The sequence below is a fragment of the Hirundo rustica genome, chromosome 5 (genome assembly GCF_015227805.2).
Source record: "Hirundo rustica isolate bHirRus1 chromosome 5, bHirRus1.pri.v3, whole genome shotgun sequence".
Taxonomy (NCBI): Eukaryota; Metazoa; Chordata; class Aves; order Passeriformes; family Hirundinidae; genus Hirundo; species Hirundo rustica.
The window spans coordinates 22,720,127-22,740,812 of NC_053454.1; the positions used below are offsets into that span (position 1 = coordinate 22,720,127).

Here is a 20,686-nt window from a genome sequence, read left to right on the forward strand (position 1 = left end):
TTTTTTACTCTTTAAATATTCTTTTCTGGTTTTGATTGAAGATGTAACTTGTACAGCTACAAGCTACTCAAGTTTTGGAAGTAAATCCCTCACTGCTTTTCTGTGTTTCTCACTGAACAAAAAGGAAGTTGTAGGAAAAGAGGAATGCCACATCATGGTACGCAAAGGAAAGAAAAGGCAGTGAAATAAAGGAGGGAGACAGGACAGAACACTCCATGAACTTAACCAAAGCTTTAAAAGAGTCCTTGAACCATTTTATTGTCATTTCATATACTGCTTAATTTCTGTAATGTACAAATAGGCTATTTATGTATGAGGTTTTTGCATCACGTACTATTTACAAGACTTCACCACATAATGCCAGGGGATTTATATAAAAAAAAAAAAAAAAGCAGTGAAATCCTAGGAAGACTCAGCAGAAATGCCAGGTAACTACACATGACATTTTCAGCATGTTCACACACCTGGTGGTTGTTGCACAAGGACAGAGCTTGTAACATGTCAAGAGTAAGCACAGCAGTGTGAGAGCACAAGAGCTACAGCACCTCTATAAGAGGAGAATTTTAATGCACTGGTTCTACTTTCCCAGCACCAGCACTGGATCTGTTTCCTATTCCTAGCAGAAGTCAGATAAGCAAAGCTGTGTCCAAAGCAAAATTTTACTCTAAGTGTCTTGTTTTCTCTTTTCTTTTTCCTTCTTTTTTTGTTGTTTCTTCATTTTTCTCTCTTTTTGGCAGCTTGGAAGACTTCACCTTTTTTTGCTACAAACAGAAATATACAGACAGTTTAAAATCCAGCTGCAACCTGACAAAAGCTTAAGTCAAATTGTAGTCAGTGTTAAGGAAAAAGCCACCTCTTTCCCTCCCCTTTCAGGTGTGAAGTTTCCAAATGCCATGGAGAATACAGACTACAATATTCAGTCTTAGGGCTGACCACAGTTCCCCATTTGGTGATACCTACAAAAGTATTACTAGAATTGTCATCTGTAGTAATCACAGGCACAGGCCTGGCACCAACCTCATCAACACTTGAAACATTACTAACTTTTGGAATTGGATGCAGAACTCATAGATTTAGAGTGGTCTCACCTTGGTCCAACATAAGACAATGGATGGAAGTAACTTAAACTTTTCTACACTACCACAGTTAAAGATTTAAAAGATGAGAGATTATTTATTTAATATCTACTATGATTTTTTTCCTTAATTCATTAAGATGATGTTAAAAGTCACAGAAAGGTAACTAAAAACAAACAAAAAAGCCCCAACACTTCAGGGGGTGGTAATACTGAGGAAATTAAATCACCTTAATCATTGCATCACTGTCAACAGTATCCTGCTCATCCTCATCAGACTGGATCTCTTCCACATTCAAGTCTTCACTCAGATCTAAGGTCACTGCAGATCCCGACTGCCTTTTAGATGCCTTGACAGAACTAAGTGAATATGGAGTCAGATGTGTCTCTCTGTTGTAGGCACGTGTAAAAGCTGCTTTGACCTGGAAGGGGGGAAGGAAGGAAACTGAGCATCAGTTTTGGAACTGTAGATTGTTAGCTAACCAACTTACAGAGAGATTCCACATCAACTTTCCTTTGGAAAGATGTGACCAAAGATACATAGAAGACACCACTCTCTCAGAAGGACACAGAAAGCCTTAAGAGCTGTATGGGGAAGGCTCATTTTAAACAAGTCCCACATAATCCTCAATAAAGTGTGCACCTTCAGATGCTTCTTGCTTAGGCCTACAATAATTTCAGCACAGTCACACCAGAGTCTCCTTCAGCAGCACTGTACACTTGCCAGACTAAACAGCATATTTAGACTATGGGAAAACACCTGAAAGTAATGTAGGTTTAATTCCCAGCAGGTTCTTCCCTTTCTGTGAGCACCTGACCTGGATGAGGGAGATGATGGTTCAGATCACATTAGCCTGGTTTGTAAGAGCAACTTGAGCTTAAGCTCACCTTGTACCAGGTGAGGTTCCCAACCACTGGAGTGCAGTAGCTGGACACTGGAAGAGCAGCACACGAAGCACCCCAGGTCGGCAGTTCTATCTAACAGGACTGGGAAAGGTGCAAGCTGCAAGGCAGCCTCTGAATGCAGGGCCTCCTCTGTAACACAGGCAGCTTGTGTCCCTCCTCCTTTGCACGATTGTAAGAAAGGCAAGGCTGTGCCTGAAGGACACAGATCTTACAGCCAGGGCTTGCCTCTAGAAAGGTACCAGCTTTCCCTGTCCTTCCTCTGTTCTGCTTCTATACCCAAAACACAACTGACTCCCAGTAAACCTTTACACCAGGAACAAAAAGTGTAAGTCTCCTGAGTGAAGTACAGCCTGATTATCTTTAGAACTTAGCCCTGAAGTTTTAGTTTGTGTTTGACAGCTGATTCACAAAGCCTACTATCAATTATGGTTAAGCTGCTGCACCAACTTCAGCCTTTCCAAAGCACATCCATACCATAGCAATTATTCCAGGATTCCTCTTCTAAGATACAGAAGAAAACAAAACAAAAAAATCACTGGTGAATTTTACCTTGGGATCCAGCTTTGAAAAAGGACTGGGTTTGCCTCCCCATGTGCTTATTTCCATGATATTTTCAACGTCTTCTTTCATCAAGCAGTAGGAGTCCATACATGCTATAGCTTGTTGTACACCATCTGCTCCAAAGTCTTTCAAGGGCTGGACAAGTGCATCCCGCAAATATGACAAATATTCCATATTTACTGTCCTCTTGCACGTCTGAGTTCTTTGTCAAATTGAAAATAAAAATTGAGTAAGTAAATCTGTCCAACCAGCACCACTGACTTCTAAAGACAAGAACAAATAGGTAAGGAGGCCCTCAGCAAATCAACAATCAGATGCCTTAAGAGCAAACTGCAAGTTGTACTGTGCCATTCCTTTTGCCATACCTGCATTAGGGAATATCCAATGCAAGGTATCTGAACACCAAACAGTCTGGGGAAACACATCCCTAACTGAGAAACAACTTCAGGGGAAAAAAGAAAAATGCAAGGTACTTGTGACTATACTAAAAGTGTTTCCAGTTTTGACTTGTTTGAATTAAGCACTGAGAAAAGTGTCACCAATAACACAGGAACACACACACAGAACACCATGAGCATGTCACTTGTTTAAGAAATTGGTGGTATATAAAGAACTGCACAAGAAAGAACTGTATCAGAGGAATGTCAGTACTACCTGAGACTCATGTGCATTGCCAGTTCTTGAATGATACGATCATGTTTGCCTGTGGATGAGAATTTCCCCAGCCAGCTGGGAAAGACAGGAAACTGGGACATGTAACCCCTCATCAGCTCCCCTGGGAGAACACTTGCATAAATAGCCTGAAAAAGTAACACACATGCCAAACTCAAATCACACTGAAAGTCTCATGGACACCATGACACACTGCCCTGCACTGCACTGGCCCCAGGGAACGGGGGGCAGTCAATGCAGGGCCGCAGTGGGGAGAGTTTAAGAGAACTCTCTCAATTGCTTATTTCTGGTCTATCCCTGTTAGGTTACGGCTTCACCCCTTGTACCACCCTGTTTCTTACCATGTTCTAAAATACCAGTGAAATTATCTGGGTTTCAAAACTCAAAAAATATACCCCAACCCCAAAACAAGGCCTTTTCTCGTGTCCAGTTTAGAGTGCAGTCAGACAAATACTCACTTCACACAAACAAGTGATCTCCAACACAAAGACATGGTGAAGGAGACATTTCCAAAGGACACTGCAAATATACAGCAATTCAGTTATGCTCCTAAGCAATTCAGCTCTTTGGACCTGTACTGAGCAGGGGGGTGAACTAGATGACCTCCAGAGGTGCCTTCCAATTCCACCTACAATGCCAGCCATAATCCTTGAAGCACAAGTCCTGTCAGTGTTTCAGTGAGCATTAAAAGAAGTACACTGACCAAACTTCAGTCCTCTATGCTTTGGGAGAAATCCTGCCCTGGTGAGAGGAAGGACAAAGCAGCTTTGTAACAGCACAAGTGAAACACACCACATGCTTCTATGCTTTGTGACAGTCCAACTTTTCCAAGTTTCAGAAGACTTCATTTCATGTTGCAGCATGGGCTCAACAGTATGGATATGGGAAACTTCTGATCACCAGTGGAACAGAGAACACCACATGAAGTATGAACTATACAGATCATATAATCACACTGAAACACCAATCTCCACAGATCCACCTTTAACACTGGACACCCCTTAAAGAACATAAAATGAGTGGTAAGCGCTCACCTGTGTTGGAAGAAGATTCCAGTTCTGCTTGCTACGAATCTGCCTGTCCACAATATCACCATCACATATACTATCAGCTGCTTTACTCAAGAGCACCAAGTGCTTCTTTAAATTACCTCTGGAAAAAAATGAAGTTGATTTTATTACAAAGCAGAAATCTCCAGATAGGTTTTGGTCTACTTTGACTTCCTGACAAAAAAACCTAAGTCAGTTTAGGGTTTGGAGTAACTCACCCAGCAGCAGCTGGTTTCACATGCACATAATTCTCTTGGACAAAGAGTGGTGCTAGCGAGTAATCGTGGAAGAAAAGATCTGATTTGTCTATAAGAGACATACGAGCAGCCTCCTCTCCAGTAGCGAAAACCTTCCGGACAACATCGAAAGGGCCCTAAATAAATGACATTTCAAGAAGTCAGTGGCCAGAAGGTCAACACAAAAAGTAAGACACAGCACAGCATCAACTAAATTAGTATCCACAAATATCTTGACTCATCAGCACAAGCTCCACGTTCAGTATTTCCACCCTAGAACTTTACCAGTTTTAAGAACTGTATTCTATTTTTGATAGTAAGAGAATTAACTCCTAAGCAGAGAACAATGGATGGGAAGTATGAGCTTCATAATTGCATCTTACATGAGAGACCAGTATATCAAAAGATACACTCAGTCCTTGATATACAACTCCTCAGCTACTTGTGGCAAATGCGGTAGCTCTTGGCACCTAGGCTTTATTGCTTTATTCAGTGCTTCAGTTCAAAAGATGCTTATAAAACCTAGTGATTCTATCAGAATATGACAGTAAAAGCCAATTCAGTATTTGACACTTACCAGTTTGATGTCCTTTTTGGCTCTGCTGGCATCTGTTTTAGCCTCATCATAAGTCAGTGATTTGTCTTTCGCACACCACATATTAAGATTATGCAAAACCTAAAGAATAAAATTTACATTTTGGTAGCATAATAGAATTTAAATGGAAGACTCCAGCAGTAACAGCCTGATCTTTATACATAAAAATACTGCTCAAATACTTTGAAGTTAATGTACATGATCTGTTATCTGAATGGTCACTGATGCTGAATGGATACTGACCTGTCTGATGTCCTGATTTGCTGCCAGGATTATCTCTTGCATAGCAGGTGGGGGAATTTTTAAACCTTCTTTAAATGCAATAGACATCATGGCACCCTGTAATCACAATTGAGGAACTGTCACTAGAGAATTCCTATGAATTTTTCCCCCAGCAGAACACGCTGACACGTCTATGAAAGAGCATTGCATATTTTTCTGAATTTCTAAAGCACATATAGCTCAAATTTTCTCTCATAACCATAAACCATCATTAACCACTGGTATAAAAAGGAGCATGCTTATTTTATAAAACCACTTTTTGGATATATTCTTAAGGCAGACATCTAAAATCCAAAAGGCACTGGGAAGAAAAAAAGTCAGATTATTCATTCTGAAAAACAGTTACTCTGCCACATGAAAACTGAAGTTACTGATGGTAATTCAGTGCAGTCCATAAAGCCACAGTCTACTTACTTTGATCTGTTCTAGACGAGGTCTCTGAAAACGAAGATCCAAACAGTAGTGGACCAGGGAGCGCATTTTAGGATGGTTGCGATCATTGCACATACAAATGATGGGAATCTTCGTGTGTCGGATCAATCCGATCAGCTCCTGTAATTTAAACATGTTACAATTACATCAGGTAACTTGGATAACAGGAACAATTAGAATGTCATCAGTCCCTGCCTTAAATCAGATCCTTGACAGGTGCCAAGTCCCTAACACTCCTCCTGCTGTAATCACATTTCTACACAGTGCAAACCTAGCCCCTTGCCAACATTTTCACTTGCTGTTCTATTCAGCTGCAAGAGATCTGCTGCCTACCCACTCCCACTGTCTACTTCCACCGATTATGTTTGGAACTGTCTTCAAGAAGCAATGAAGACCAACAGCCCAGAGTACAGCTGTCCACCTGCAGAACTAGACTCATTTCTCCAAAGGCCAGTTTGACCCGGCTTATGCCCAGGGGGAGCACACAGCCTTCTGTCTGCAACCTGCCACAAATAATGAAAAAGAAGAAAGTAAAAAGATCAGCTCATCCCTGCTCCAAGAGGATTCATGATTTCTAGGCTTGCCAGAACAAATTTTCCTAGCTCTAATGAAGGTGAAATTCAGTTGAGTTTCGTTCCTGCAATGGAAATACCTGCATCTGAGCTAAAAATCTGTATATCCTTTACTGTCAAAGTACTGCACATGACTATAGGAAATCCTCAGAAGCTAAAACTGGAGCTAATAAAGAGAACAAAGGATGCTGCTGCCCATGCCACACATTAGTAACCCGTGTTACTGCCAATGCAAAAGAGCGACACTCCCAGCCAGACTATGAACCTCCCACTGCAGGGAGATATCACTTTAGAGAGACCTTAGGACACATGTATCTGTTCTGAAGTGCACACACTCTAGGCTTCTTCTACACAAGTATCCTTTTGCCCCTCTCTACCAATACACAATTCTTACACAAAGGCTTCTAAAACACATCAGACTGTACTCTGCAGTGAGTTTATGGACAGTGAGTTGAGGAAAGCAGTAGCTTGACTGTTTTCTGCTATATATGGCACACACTCTTGGCAATGGCATTAGCTAGGAACTACAGTGGCTTCACCTGAATCCCTCCTCTGTCTTCATTGCCTGCCATACCATCCACTTCATCCATGATCAATACATGCTTCCTGCTAACTGATGAAGATGCACCTGAAAATGAATATGGATAAGAAAATGAGATGGGAATAAAGGAGTCTTGCTCAGAGTTTTACCCAATGCTAACTAAGATAACCCCAGCCTAGACAACTGAGGTGGTGGCTCTGCCACTTGATCACATGAATCTGTGTTCACAGACCAGACTGAAAAACTCATGTCATTTTCAGAGAAACAAGTCCCAAGGAACAGAGGAGCAACTGCAGAGTTCTTGAGCAGTTTGTGCAGATTAACAACTCATGCTATGAATAGCAGGATTAAACTCTAAATTGAAGAAGAAATCTAACAGCTACTACATGAACCCATCCCTATTAGAGCCAGGTCCCTCCACCTGACAAGCAAGATAAATTCCTAACATTGCTGTGTAATAAGGAAGCTCCGTCCTTCCTCTAACCAGACTCAAAACAAAAATCTCCTTCCAACAACAGACGCACCACAACAGAAGTCTTTGATGCTGGTGTTGTTAAGTGATTCAGCAACCACTTCCTTCAGACTGTTCTTGCTGCGGGTGTCGCTGGCATTCAGCTCCACATAGCTATACCCCAGTTCCTGGTCAAAACACAAACCACGTAAAAAGTGAGAACACAGATCAGTGAAAAATCATACAGCTTTAATAGGTTTCTCCCCTTATATTCCTTTTCTCTAGCCATTCAAAATATTTATAACCATGTATGGAACAGACAGGCCCAAAAGAGATTATTTTTATATTTTTTTTTGTGGTGGCTTTTTTTAAATTGTTTTTTTGTTTGGGTTTTCTTTAAATTGTTTGGGGCTTTTTTAGTTTTTTGTTTGGCTGGCTGTTGGAGGTTCTTTTCTTTCCTTGGTTTTCATTTTGTTTTAATTGAGGAGAATGGGGAAGCATTGGAGTCATTGGCACATATTAAATTTTGGAAGATTAACAGAACTGCCAGAAGGGTTAGAAACAGAGTTATGAGCCCGGGTTGGCTAAGCTCCATGGAATTTCCAGCTGCATAACAAAGAAACATACCACATGGCTCTGAAAGCTGCAGGAAAGAGAAACTTTTAACTATTTAACCAACAGGAAGCACATGACTCCCCAAGGAGCATTAACACAGTCCCTGACACAACTCAGCAGCTCTTTTATCAGCTAACTCCCCTGCCAGAGGCAGCCAGAACACAGCACTGAGCACACACAGCCTTGGTCTGTTCTGCTGGCATTTCCTGTGAAGCACAGAGAAATGCTCTGCAGAGTCCTGAGGTAGCTAAGAGCAAGCCCAGTTGGAAACCAGAAACAGAAAAGACCATGCTTTGAGAAAATAAATGAGCCTAACACAGCACATTCACCTTTTCTAAAGGTCTAGTTCTAGGTGTGGTATCAACTTGTTGGCACAAAGCTCAAAGGCTTTGTGGTGGGGGAAGGATTAAGAGTTACTCTATACAACAGATTTCTAAATTCAGGTTTAGAAATGGACACATAACCCTGTCAATTTCTCTCATCCTAAAGTAGCATTTCAATTTAGAAGAAATTTGGGAAAGATCTCTCTGTGAGATATATAAAAACCATAACCTGAGGCTTTCAAAAAGCTTGCCAGAATTTGATTCCTACTAAATTAAGTGCAAATATTCTCCAGCTTGCAGAACTAGTACTGAATGCTCACAATTGGAAAACCATTCCAATTGTTCAACATACTGTGATATGCTTCCTCTCAGTGTAACAGAAAGAAACACAGAAACCCATTGGTACCTTCTCACCTCAGACCTGATAAAGACACCTAAACAGCCATGTATTTGCACGTGTGACCCTGTTCTGAGCAGGTGCAACCTGGCTGAGAGCAGCCCCTGCTCATTCAGAGCATACCCACCTGCACACTGTAGCTGTATCCAGACACAGAATTAATATGTAACAAAGAAGTGCTGGGAACAACCACTACTGTGAACTCACCTTACAAACCAAAGCAGCTGTAGTAGTTTTACCAACTCCAGGTGGACCAGAAAGTAATGCTGCTTTAAAGCCTGTCCCATCATCTTTGCTTCCAGTTTTACTGGGTTTTGCTAAAAAAAAAAAAAAAAAAAAAAAAAAATCAGGTTTTACCTAGGTATGTAATTATAAGACAAACTGCATGCTCCTAAGGGTATCAAGCCTCACTGGAATTCCTCCTCATTTAAGGCTCAATAAGAACATCCGAATATGCACATACAGCTGCATCCTAACCACTCGGGGAAAAGCAGCTTAACCCAGCTTACAAATTATGACTTGCAGTGATTTTGAACTGAAAAATACCAAAAAGTGCTATTAATCTAATACAACAATTTCAGCAATTTCCTCACAACCATATCATACACACAAAAAACCAAAAACACCACCACAAACAACTTAAGCCAAACCCCGAACACACCACACACAAAAACCCCACTACAGCTGAACTTAAACCCTCTTTTAAACACAGAAAAACCTATCTGATGTAGGATGAGGAACTGTCTGCTTGACACATGCATGTCCTGCGAGAGCCAGGACCTTGACAATTCATCCCTGCACATGACAGCAGCCCTTCAGACCCGCTCCCATCCTGTACCTTCAGTGTTGGCAGTGCCTAACTTATTTCCTCGCGCCGAGGAAGAAATCAACAGGCTCAACACAAAGCCATTTTTAGATACATTGCAGCTAGGCTATTTGGGGTTTTTTGCAAAAATGAAACCTAAGACTTGGGGGGAAAAAATCTTTTGAGCCACATTTTTCTGCTCTTTTTTGAGGTGGAAAGGTGGGTAGTAAATGAACAACTACTTTGCCAAAAGAAACTCAGGCTCGACTGCTGCTAAAAACACATCCACCTCCAGCCTTATTCCTGATTTCTAGAGCTGCTCTTCTACCACCCAGGCCCTCACTGGTCCAGGGAGCCAAGGAGCATGACTAGCACGGAAGAACAGAGAAAATGAACCAGGCCACTCACCTTGTCCATCTTCCAACGTGTTCTTGTGCCAGTTTCTGAGCCATCGGAGCAATTTATTGGCACAGCTTTGCTCACCCTGCTGTCCAATAATTGCCTTAAGAGATACAGGCTTATATTTATCTACCCATAGCAATCTCTCTGTGCCATCCTCATTAACCTCAGAAACCAAGTTCCCCTTAGGTTTGGAGGCTTCTTTCTCCTCTACAGTCTGACGTTTGAAGTCCGTAAGTTTTCGAACAGCAGTGGTTTCTTTCTTGACAGATCTGACGGTATCTCCTTTTTCAGGAGTAGATTTGTATTTTTTATTATTAGCTTCCCTTTTGAAGGGGCTAAAATTCCTTTTTCCAGCTTCAGCTTTCTGTGGCGTCTTTTTGGGTTTTGGCTCCACTTTCTTTGCCTTAGGAAAATAAAAAAAATAAGAACAAAATTTTAAAAAGACAATAAATAAAGAGCATATTAATTTAAACAATTAGAGGAGTGCTTAGAAAATGACAAAGCTTATGTATTGATTAAAAAAATTTTAAGAGCAGATACTCTCTGAGAAATAAAGCACAATGTCACCAGGTTCTGTAGTACAACCCACAAAAAAGAGGCAGGAAGTGTTCTGGTCATTCCAAAAGCAATCCCCTTATTCACAAAACCTGAGGCATCCTACAATGCTAAACTGACGACTGTCAGGTTGGAACAAATGGGTCAGACACCCTTGAAGCTCTTGCAAAACAACACTTGCAGAAGTTGTGCAACCCAAAACAACTCAAAGGGAGCAAAAGTGATCAGCTAATAAAGCTTAGAGTTGCTTTTCCCTGGGAAACTAATGGTATCTTTGCATAAATAAGTCATGCCTGTACTGAATGCACCACGTGTTAGAGCAAACAGAGATTTTAATAACATTCTATCAGCCACTACAACCTAAATTTAAACGTGCACAAAAAACTTGTTACCTCTTTTTTGGTATTGTCTGAAAAAATTCCCTTTAATATTCGTAGTTCAAGCACCATATAGAAACAAGGTCTGTTGTGTATACACATAGTTTATGTATTCCTGGGCCTGTCTGGGTACCACGTGGTATCAGTCACAATTACTTATTCCAAAGAATTAATGAATACTCCTTGTTTCAACCAGATACCATCTAAGGAGATGCAATTACCTGCTCTATCAGCTATCTAAAATGCTGATTGTCAGGAATATAACCTTTAACTCCCAAGTAGAGTAATTTGTCTTAAGCACACACAAAAAAAAAATCACTTTTAACCTAGAAGGTCAAACGGATGATTGTTGTGTTGTTATTACTGGAACAGAAGACAAACTCCTTTCAATTAAAACCAAACCAAAGCAAAAAAAAAAAAAAAAAAAAACCAACCACAAACCAACCAAACAAAAACAAAACAAAAAAACCCCCCCCACAACCCAAATCCCCCAAGTTTATAATAAACATACCTCTGCTTCAGCTGCCAGCTCATATTTGGACTTTTTGCCTGGCATAGTTCGAATAAGATCAAACAGACCATCCTCATCAATAATTTTTGTACCTAAAGTTGATGCCTGGAGCAAAAGCAAGAACTAAATATGAAGTCAAGTTACATTAGGATTTACATGCTTCATTTCAAAGTGTTTTCCAGTAAAAACTATGACTAGGAACACAACAAGAGTCGATATATGTCTCTGTGCGTCTGTATGCACAGAAGTAAACAAATCAGAGCTGTAAACCACTTGGCAACTTTTCATTTAAAAAATACACTTTATTGTTAGCACTGCTTCCTGCTGGCAGAGATACTTGAAATTACCAGCTAAGAGAGGAACAATTCAGTTTCACTTTGCCCTTGGCCAGGCACAGGAACACACTCACCTTCTCACACTTGGACTGGCCGCAGTCTCTCCCCATCACCAGGTAATTTGTCTTCTTGCTGACGTTGCCAGTTACTTTTCCTCCGTAACGCTCAATCAGAGACTTGGCCTCATCTCTCTCAATGCACTCCAGAACACCCGTAATCACAAATGTCAGGCCTTCCAGGCAGTTTTCAGCTCCCTGAGAACCAGAGCATTGCAGCAAATGCCATTACTGATACAATGCTACCAAACAGCTCTTAACCATCAGCTATTTTAACCCTCTACCACATCAAGTACCCTATGAAACTTTCCAAATAAGACTATCATACCTAGCTAGGTAATAGTTCTAGAAGTTCCAGTGGGAATAGCTACCAACAAAACTTCACACATTGTTTACCTGACCATACTTGTAGCACTCTGCTTCAAGTGTAGCCTGTCAGTCAAATGAGTGACAGGCATCTTCAACTTTAAGAACAGTAACTATTTTTGATCATCGTGACTTTCTAAACCAAGTTCTGAATACAAATTCTTTAGTACACTTCCTTACATTTAGCCACTGCTTTGCATTACAATTTGGGTTTTTCTAACACATTCTTCCTACTGGGAAAAAAAATTCCAGTCTTTAAAGATTTAAGTTGATACTTATTAAACCACTTACAGCAGTAGGTGTACCAAACACCCCATACATAGAATCCTGTAGCCAAACTCACCTGAGGTATCTCTTTGGAACCCAGGGCTTTCGGGCCCTCACGATTAAGGAAGCTTCGGTAAGCTTGGTAATTGTTCCGCTTCTTTTCAGAGTCCTCAGGACTTATAGACTGGATCAGGAGAGGGAAAAATATTAATATACATATTACATACAAAAAAACCAGCAAAATAAACCCAAGCTTCACAGTTTAAGACATTTTCATGCACCAAAGGAAAAGCAAGTTCTAACACTGGTTCTTAATCTATTAACACGCAATATTGAAGCTTGCTCTGTGCCTTTGATGCTTGTATTGAGGTGTTTTATCTGGTTCCTTTTAAAAATATTTCAAAAATGTGAGAGTTTAAAAATAGGTACCCATTGTTTATTGTCAGGTTTCTCTAGATTTTTCTATTGCACACGTACATGCTCACCTAACTCATAAACTGTCATTTTAAATTCACATCCTGTTTGTGATCTACACTTACATAAAAGTAGAAATACTATGAAGTAGACTTTAAGAGACAAATAAGCTTATTAATCAGTAAACAACTGTTAAAAACGCACCTCAAAAGGAGGTGCCGGCTCTCCCTTCTAATTACAACCATTATTTAATTGTCAAAATGGGGTACTTTATACTGTATGATTAAAAAGGTACGTACCGTTTAATGTTACAAATAACTGCCAGTGTTCAACAAATACAGTTCTCGAATCAGATAAAAAAACCTAAATTCTATTCCTACATAGCATATCAATAATAGGAAAAAATAGGAGACTAGGGAGAGAAATATAAATCCCTAAATAATGCCACCTATCATTCTAGCCACAGAACAGATCCTCAAGGTCACCACACACACATCAGGAAGTTTTCACTCACTAAGTGAAGCGTCAGAATTCCTGTATTCTGTGTTTTCCAGCAAAGTTAAACAAGAGAAAGCACAGAGCTGATTTTGCAGTGTACCTGCAAACCTTAATGGGCATTAGAGAACCTCAGGTCCATCATCTGTTTAATTTACACTTTGCCTGATACATTTTTCCACGTAGTTTTACAACTGCTGTAAGAGAGGAACTTACAGTCTTACCAGAATTCCATTCCTTAAAAGCTGCCCAGGAGATTCAAAGCACCAAGTTACAACAGTGACACCTATATTAAATGAAAGCTATTTTCCTGCAAACTCCACCAAGACATCTAAATTAATTTTGATGGCTCCTACCTCACTCTTCTTGGGAGAAACCTTCTCCTTCTTTGGTGGTGTCTTCTCTTCTTTCCCTGAAGCTGCCTTTTCTCTTGATAGTGAATTTTGAGCACCCCTTTCCTTTTCAGCAATCTCTTCTTTTTTACCATCAGATGATTGTGGGGATAAATGAGAACCTTTCAACTGCTCCGATTTAGTTTGTGGCTTTGCAGAATAATTCCTGGCTGTACCAGCTGAGTTTGTTGCTTTCACTTGAAAGGAGGCAGAGGGAGAAGAGCTCATATATAAGAATGCATCTCAATATTATAAATTAGTGCAATGCTTTTCAGTTTCTGTGTCCTACCTGTTTCTGATTGCTTGTATCCTGCTGTTGAATTAGGGCTGCTGGTGGTGCTCAGTACTGTTTGCTCTCCTTCTGCATCTCTCCGAGCCTAAACACACAATGCCAGAGTCAGGGACGCGTGCCCCAAGCTACCACTGGGACACAGCAGCACTTAATTATCCCAACAGAGGCATCCAGCACACACTGATTAGGCAGGACACCCTTTACTGAGCAAGGGAAAGCCAGGAGGGAAGTATAAAATGAGTGTGCTATTCCCCTGAAAACACCTTCCTGCTGTTTTTAATGCATTTGTATGGAAGTCTCAAAACACAGGTGGCTGAATAAGAACACTCCCAGCAATGCAACTGCTAAAGTTTAAAACCCTGAAAGCTTAAGTTTAAAAAGAATTCAACCTTTTTCTTCCGTGGTGTTTCATCCAACATGGCCAGAGTTCTAGCAAATTCTTCATCTTCATGCAGCTGTCTCTCCAACTGAAAAAAAAATATATATTTTCAGGCTAATGCCACACAAGTTCTAACTTTAGTATTTTGTTAAAAAAACCTCTAAGCCAGCACACAGCTAGAAGAACACTGTCCTGCCAGTGGCAAATAAGTTTCTGGAAATGGCACTGAAGGATTACTTGTTTCCCCCAGAAAGCAAGACTAGCTAAACCTAGTGAGAATAATGGATTTGTTGCACTAGAAATATTATTATGCCTGTATAAGCTGTTTTCAAAGGAGTTTTTTGTTCATATTTTTTATTGCTGCGTAGCCTTTTCTTTCAAATAATCAAACTTTGAAGGCAGCACCTCATGACAAACAGCCTGCAGCCAGAGCTGTTGGCTTTACCAAAAGCAGTCCCAAAAGACAAGTAGTAACAATGCCCGTTAAAAATTTGATGTTTCCAGAATGAATGTTTTATTCTCATTTACTACTAGCAACATATATATATATAAATATATATATAAAAAATTCTGTTTGTTTGGGAGAATTTAACTACTACCCTTAGCCCTGCTCTTAGTGTCAGTTCTATTTACTTTAAGGAAAGCAAATATATTTTAACTTTCTATTATTTATACTCATACAACTGATTTTCTCTGATAGAAGAACCAGTAAGGACAAATAGGCCACAACATCTGTGAAAGTTATTTATTAATTGTAAAAAAACTCCACCAAAGTCAGTTTGGTTTAATTTTTACTTCACTTAACAACATAAATTTGGCATCTCCAGTGATAACTGATCCTTCAGTTACCTTTCCTGTTCAATATGGTGCCTTGGGGAAAACCTTTTCTATTCGTGAATAGTGTTCATTATTGCCAATAAATATTGACCATTGTTTCAACAAGAGAACAACGAAATTACTTTCATAATTGAAATCCAACATGCCATGCTCTGAGATGCCAAGAGATGACTTTACAAAACCAGTATGCCACAGGCACTGTGTGTATGTGTCCGTAACAGTGACATCTACCTTCCCTGTGTATAGTAAGAAAGGGAAAGGGCAGTGACCACCAAATGCAAAGCAGACTGAGGCAGAGATACACCTGATATGAAGCACTTCCATGCACAGAAACTCTGACTGTTATAGATAAGGTCAGTTCAAATGAAAGACAATCTTATTTTTCCTGACAAGTTGTTTAACTTTCTAGTAGGGTAAAGCTGGATTTGTTTACTCTCACACTTACCTTCAGAGATGCCAATTTGTCTGTACAATCCGCTTATTTCAAACCACATTCAATGTTACAAATATATGTGGGAAATCAAATTTGCCCAAAAATTAAGTGTACCTTCCCCTCATATTAATACTGATTCAAATAGGAAAGTTTAAGGGTCATTCACGTTTTTGTCAAGTATAAGAGAATTCAGAAGACAAGTAAAACAGATCAATTTTTCACTCCAGAAAATGAAAAAATACGTAACACCATTAAAACACTACCAAAACATGAGGAAGAAGGAAGTAAATTTTATGTGAAAGGCAGCATTATTAGAAGCACATCAGCTGCACAGATAAAGTTTGGATAGAGAGAAAATAGATGAAGTGATACATTCTATTTACATAACTGAAATAATGACCAATAAAAATAACTGTGTGACCAGGCTTGCACATATTGATGAATTTTATTACACTTAACTAAGTGTAATAAAATAGCATACCTGGGAAGTCTATCTTAATTTCTTAAGGAAAAACCAATTAAGTTAAATTGATCTTGATATAGAGCATTAAATTTGTAGAGCTTTTACCTCTGAATCTTCTTCAAGCTGCAGTTGCCTAGCAATGGCCTCATCATCTAGAGTGCTGTCTCTGCTCTCTGAAGGCTATATTAAAGAGAAAAAAAGACCAACCATTCAGTTACCCCATTACTGTGTCAATTACAATAATTTAATATGTATAGATTCCTTCTGTATGCTTCTAGAAAAGGACCGTGAATGAGATATGCAACGTTAATTTCTACCTTTCTAACCTAACCACTATTAAACAAGGCTATTTTCAAGGGATTTTATTATTCAAAACAAGACCATGCTATAATATAAATATCTCAACTCTTCAAACAATGCTGAACATCTCTGAAGCTATCACAGTTGGCCCATCTGAAAAATAAATCAGTAACTACACTGGGAAGTTTTTTAAGTTCCTCCATACTTTACTTGGTGCTTTATTATTCCATGATTATGTGTGCTATAAAGCTTGGGAAAACAACCTTCTCCCTCTCCTGCCTACCCTCCACCCTCAAATATAAGCTATCTCTTCCACTCACTAACCTCAGAAAACTTAATGGATTTCAAGAAAAGGCACTTGAGAAGAAAATACTACCTTCAACTTTGTGCTACCTTATCAAGCACGGAAATGCTACTCCAGACTTGTATTTGAGGACCTGATGTGCACGCACGGATCATCAGGGCTCAACTTCTACCTGAGTGGTGATTACAAAGTAACACGAGGTAGGAGCAGCACTTAAGTACTTCCTTGCAGTCAAACTGTTCATTTTGAGCTGCCACGGGACACACACGAGCAGCCCAAAGGAACATCAGCAGTACTCGCCTCTTTCCTTTTACTTGCCACCAGTTTCTTCTCTGAGCGTTGGACACTCCTCGTCCCAAAGAAATCAAGCGCGGAGGTGGGAGTCTGTTTCACTGGAGAGAGGGGCTTGCTCTTAGCTTGTGGTTTGACTTCTTTTTTCACACTGTTTGTTCCTGGACAACCAACTGCTGACGTCCCATTCTCCTTCGGTTTCAGGGAAATTCTTTTATTGGCAAAATCGTCGTCTTCATCTAAACACAAAGAGAATTCCATTACTTCTGGTACACGGAACTCAAGTTCTAGTAATGGAACTGTCAAGAAAACTATTTTAGCATGTTACATCAACTCAGATCCTAAAAAAATGCTACAGGCATTCAGAAGTTTTCTGAAAAAAGGGCTGAGTTGTACAACTTGGAGTATTTAACAACTTTAATGGCATAACTCGAGTCTGAACAGATTCAGGACTGAAATAACAACACGACATTTGTTACTCGTGCTCATACATTACGTCTCAATTAGACAAGTTCACAAGGAACTTCTTCCCTTCTTAAATGGGGAAAACATTAAACAGAAGACCTAGATCAATGAAATTTGAATTCTCTCCTTAATTAATGAATGTGATATTGAACAGCACAACTCCTCCTTTACATTTTATGTGAAGTACAAAGGCACATTTATTTTAGTACTTCATAGTATTCTGGGGCAAGCTTCCTTGTTATTTTTAAAGTATTGCTCATAGATTATGAATATTTAGCAAAAACATTTTAATGCCATTTTTTCACTTTTTCTCTTTTAGAGATTATGTATGAGCTCTCTACATCTCTGTACTTAAACACACTCTCCTTCCAGTACAGTGAAAACAAACTTAAAGAAATACAACCTCCCAGAACACAGAAATCAGATGAGGTCAGCAAGACAAAATGGACTTTTCAGTTTGAAAGGAGGAGGAAAAGTGGCATCCACAGTCTTACTAAGAACTAGCCCACAGACCACCAAACAAAATTTTAATCTCTCCTTTTCAGACTCTTCTCTAATAACCAGGACATGGTCTGCCCAGCAGTGAGAGCTGGATGGCCATTTCAACCCTTCATCCAATCAATCAACAAAAAATTAATACCAAGGATTTAAAAGAGTTTTATGTCACATTGTGAAGTCTTACTGACAGTTTTACAAATGAAACTCTCTCACTGAGGAATACAAAATCCCACTTATTATCACTGGCACGTGATTGTATTAACACTACAGCACAGAAGACAAGCATCACTGGACAAACTTCTGACTGGTGATAAAAGCACCATCTTTGTGAATTATTCTACAAACTTAAAGTGAGCAAATAAACTGAGAGAAAATCCCCAAAATTAACATCAGACACACTAAAAAAGTAGTGGAAAGACTTGAGAGGAACAGAAACAGAGGCAGTTTTATTTGCATGTCTCTAACTGAAGTCTAGTTTCACTTTTTTCAAAATAGAGATGTTTTAGACACTCACCTCAACATATCATAAACAGATTGTTCTAAACATCTGGTTTTTCACAGAACTTAATTTGACGGCATTATCACAAAAACATGTTCATTTCCCAGCAACCTCTAATTTAAGCCCCCATATTTCTTTTCATACTAAAATTTGTTTTCTTACCACTTCCCTAAGTTTAGAAGATGTTATATGTCTGTCATCTCTTATTTTTGTTGTATTCTAGACAAAGATGGAGGGAAACAATTATTTTTTGTTTCACGCGTCCTCAACAGATGGCAGTGTTTGAGCGTTTGAGTCATCAGCCAGAACTTGCTGCTACTGAACACTTTCTAGGCAGAATATAAAGAGAACGAGCAGGATTCCACCTATTGCTGGGACAGAAAGCTCAGAGAGGGGAAAAAGTAACACAAAGACGCATCTGTAAGGGGGTAAATTGCTTCAGTAGCTACATCGAGAATGCCTAAAGTTAAAAAACTTATCCAAGAGAAAGTGGCATTTCGGCCACCTCAATTCACAAAGCAATGCATGGAAGGGAAAATTCAATTCCAGGACTTTAGCTGATAGCAACAAGTTTTACACAAAGCTAAAAGCTTTACTATTCTCAATGCAATTTATTTTCATGATGCAGCAGTAATTGCCCTACTGCCATTTAGCTCAATTTAACAAACTATGACGTATCAGGGAGATTTGGACACTAGATGCTGCAGGATTCCTAATTTACAACACTTTCAAGTCTGAATAGGAGATTGCTTATGCAAACAGTTTCAAGAATATTTTTGGTTCTTTCAAATTTTTCAGTTTAACAAAAAAAAATTTGCAGGAATAAAATATACTGTTACTGTAAATCAGCAGTTAATGTAACTACATTAATTTGTCTTAAGATGATACAAATTCTATTCTGCCCCACCCCACTCCCAGCTTTTCTTAAACTAAGGGCTGCTCAAGGCTAAAAAATATTTTTTACTTATCATTATTGTTATCAGAAGATCTGTATGCAATATTGATTTTATTCGTTATTCATTTATAAGCATAAATAGCAACAAAACCCAACAGGATACTGCTTTCTCTTAAGTAGAAAGAAGTAAATACAATTAGATTTTAATTAAAAAAATATATGGAGTTAAGCCATTTATGAACCCTATACTACATATTATCAACAGTCAGAACTTGGCTTTAATTATGTTGTTTCAAGAAATGACAGGATTAGAAGCATTTATTGACTGCAAGCAGTGCCTGAAGACAGACAAGAGATTTACTTATGAACAGCCATTGATAAATATAAATAAAGAAAAGGGAGAATGAGAACATGGAAGTTGTCATTAGGAAATAAAACTTTAGGAAATTAGGAAAAAGCCTGAGTATATTAAGTGGGTTTCAAAAGAGGCTTTAGGGGACTGACATCCAGGCTACAGTTCCATCCCAGGTTTAGGAAATTCATAAACACATCACAAATTCACCTGATCTCCAGGCACTCCCCTTATTTCAAGTAATGATAAACACCAACTTTTTCAGCAAAACCTTAACACTTTTCCTCAAAACAAACTGCTCCCACACCCCTACTGCCACAGAAGTGAACAGCAAAGTTCATCAGCTGCACACTTCCACTCTCCTTACAAGCACGAAGGCAACTTTATTTACAACTCTGAAAATGCCAAGAGAGTCATACTATTGCTGCTGCACTAACCAGGTCAATGTTTCTCAACACCTGACCTGTAAAAGGAAAAAGATGTGTTCTTATTCATACAATCAAGCCAGTAATTGTGGAAAACACAAGTGAAATTCTGAGTTTTAACATGTAAAAATTGTAATTAATTACATTCTTATAGCAATTGCTGGGAAAACCTTGAGAGAGCCTTACATGGGGGCATGATCTTCACCAAGAAACAGCAATCAATTTCATCATCAACCAGATGACTTTTCTGTTGTAAAAACTTTCTATAGCAGAACATGGCTATTCCAAGAACAGGATTTCCTGTTTACATTGATCCATTTCTGTGTGCTACCCAATGAAAAAATATCTTGAACATACACTTCTTTATTTTTTCCAGGATCAGCTCAGAACTACAAACACAAGCAAAGACCATATATTCTAGTTAAGGCTTCTGGAAATCAAGTACATGTGACATCACGTGATCAATGGAACACACAGGCAGTGACACAATCAGGAGATTGCTTTTCATTATATTGTATGCAAACACTACAAAAGAAGCAGGGATCAATTATGCCAGGCAATGTAGAAGGAC

The 20,686-nt window shown here is 39.2% G+C and overlaps 1 protein-coding gene across 3 annotated transcripts in view; it reads right to left on the reverse strand.

Moving 5' to 3' along the window:
- Nucleotides 1-232: 232 nt before the first annotated feature.
- RFC1 (replication factor C subunit 1) overlaps nt 233-20,686 on the reverse strand; it is a 33,521-nt gene continuing 13,067 nt past the window's right edge. For all 3 annotated transcript variants that reach the window (XM_040063758.1, XM_040063757.2, XM_040063756.1), the window contains 21 exons: nt 16,991-17,220; nt 16,192-16,266; nt 14,364-14,441; nt 13,972-14,059; nt 13,647-13,879; nt 12,458-12,565; nt 11,767-11,946; nt 11,358-11,462; nt 9,921-10,317; nt 8,915-9,024; nt 7,446-7,560; nt 6,920-7,008; nt 5,791-5,928; nt 5,338-5,433; nt 5,077-5,175; nt 4,482-4,636; nt 4,249-4,366; nt 3,197-3,342; nt 2,531-2,744; nt 1,306-1,497; nt 233-761 (listed from right to left, as the gene is read on the reverse strand). In XM_040063758.1, the coding sequence (XP_039919692.1) occupies nt 660-761; nt 1,306-1,497; nt 2,531-2,744; nt 3,197-3,342; nt 4,249-4,366; nt 4,482-4,636; nt 5,077-5,175; nt 5,338-5,433; nt 5,791-5,928; nt 6,920-7,008; nt 7,446-7,560; nt 8,915-9,024; nt 9,921-10,317; nt 11,358-11,462; nt 11,767-11,946; nt 12,458-12,565; nt 13,647-13,879; nt 13,972-14,059; nt 14,364-14,441; nt 16,192-16,266; nt 16,991-17,220 (3,068 nt within the window). In that variant the 3' untranslated portion in view covers nt 233-659. The remainder of the gene's footprint in view (nt 762-1,305; nt 1,498-2,530; nt 2,745-3,196; nt 3,343-4,248; nt 4,367-4,481; nt 4,637-5,076; nt 5,176-5,337; nt 5,434-5,790; nt 5,929-6,919; nt 7,009-7,445; nt 7,561-8,914; nt 9,025-9,920; nt 10,318-11,357; nt 11,463-11,766; nt 11,947-12,457; nt 12,566-13,646; nt 13,880-13,971; nt 14,060-14,363; nt 14,442-16,191; nt 16,267-16,990; nt 17,221-20,686) is intronic.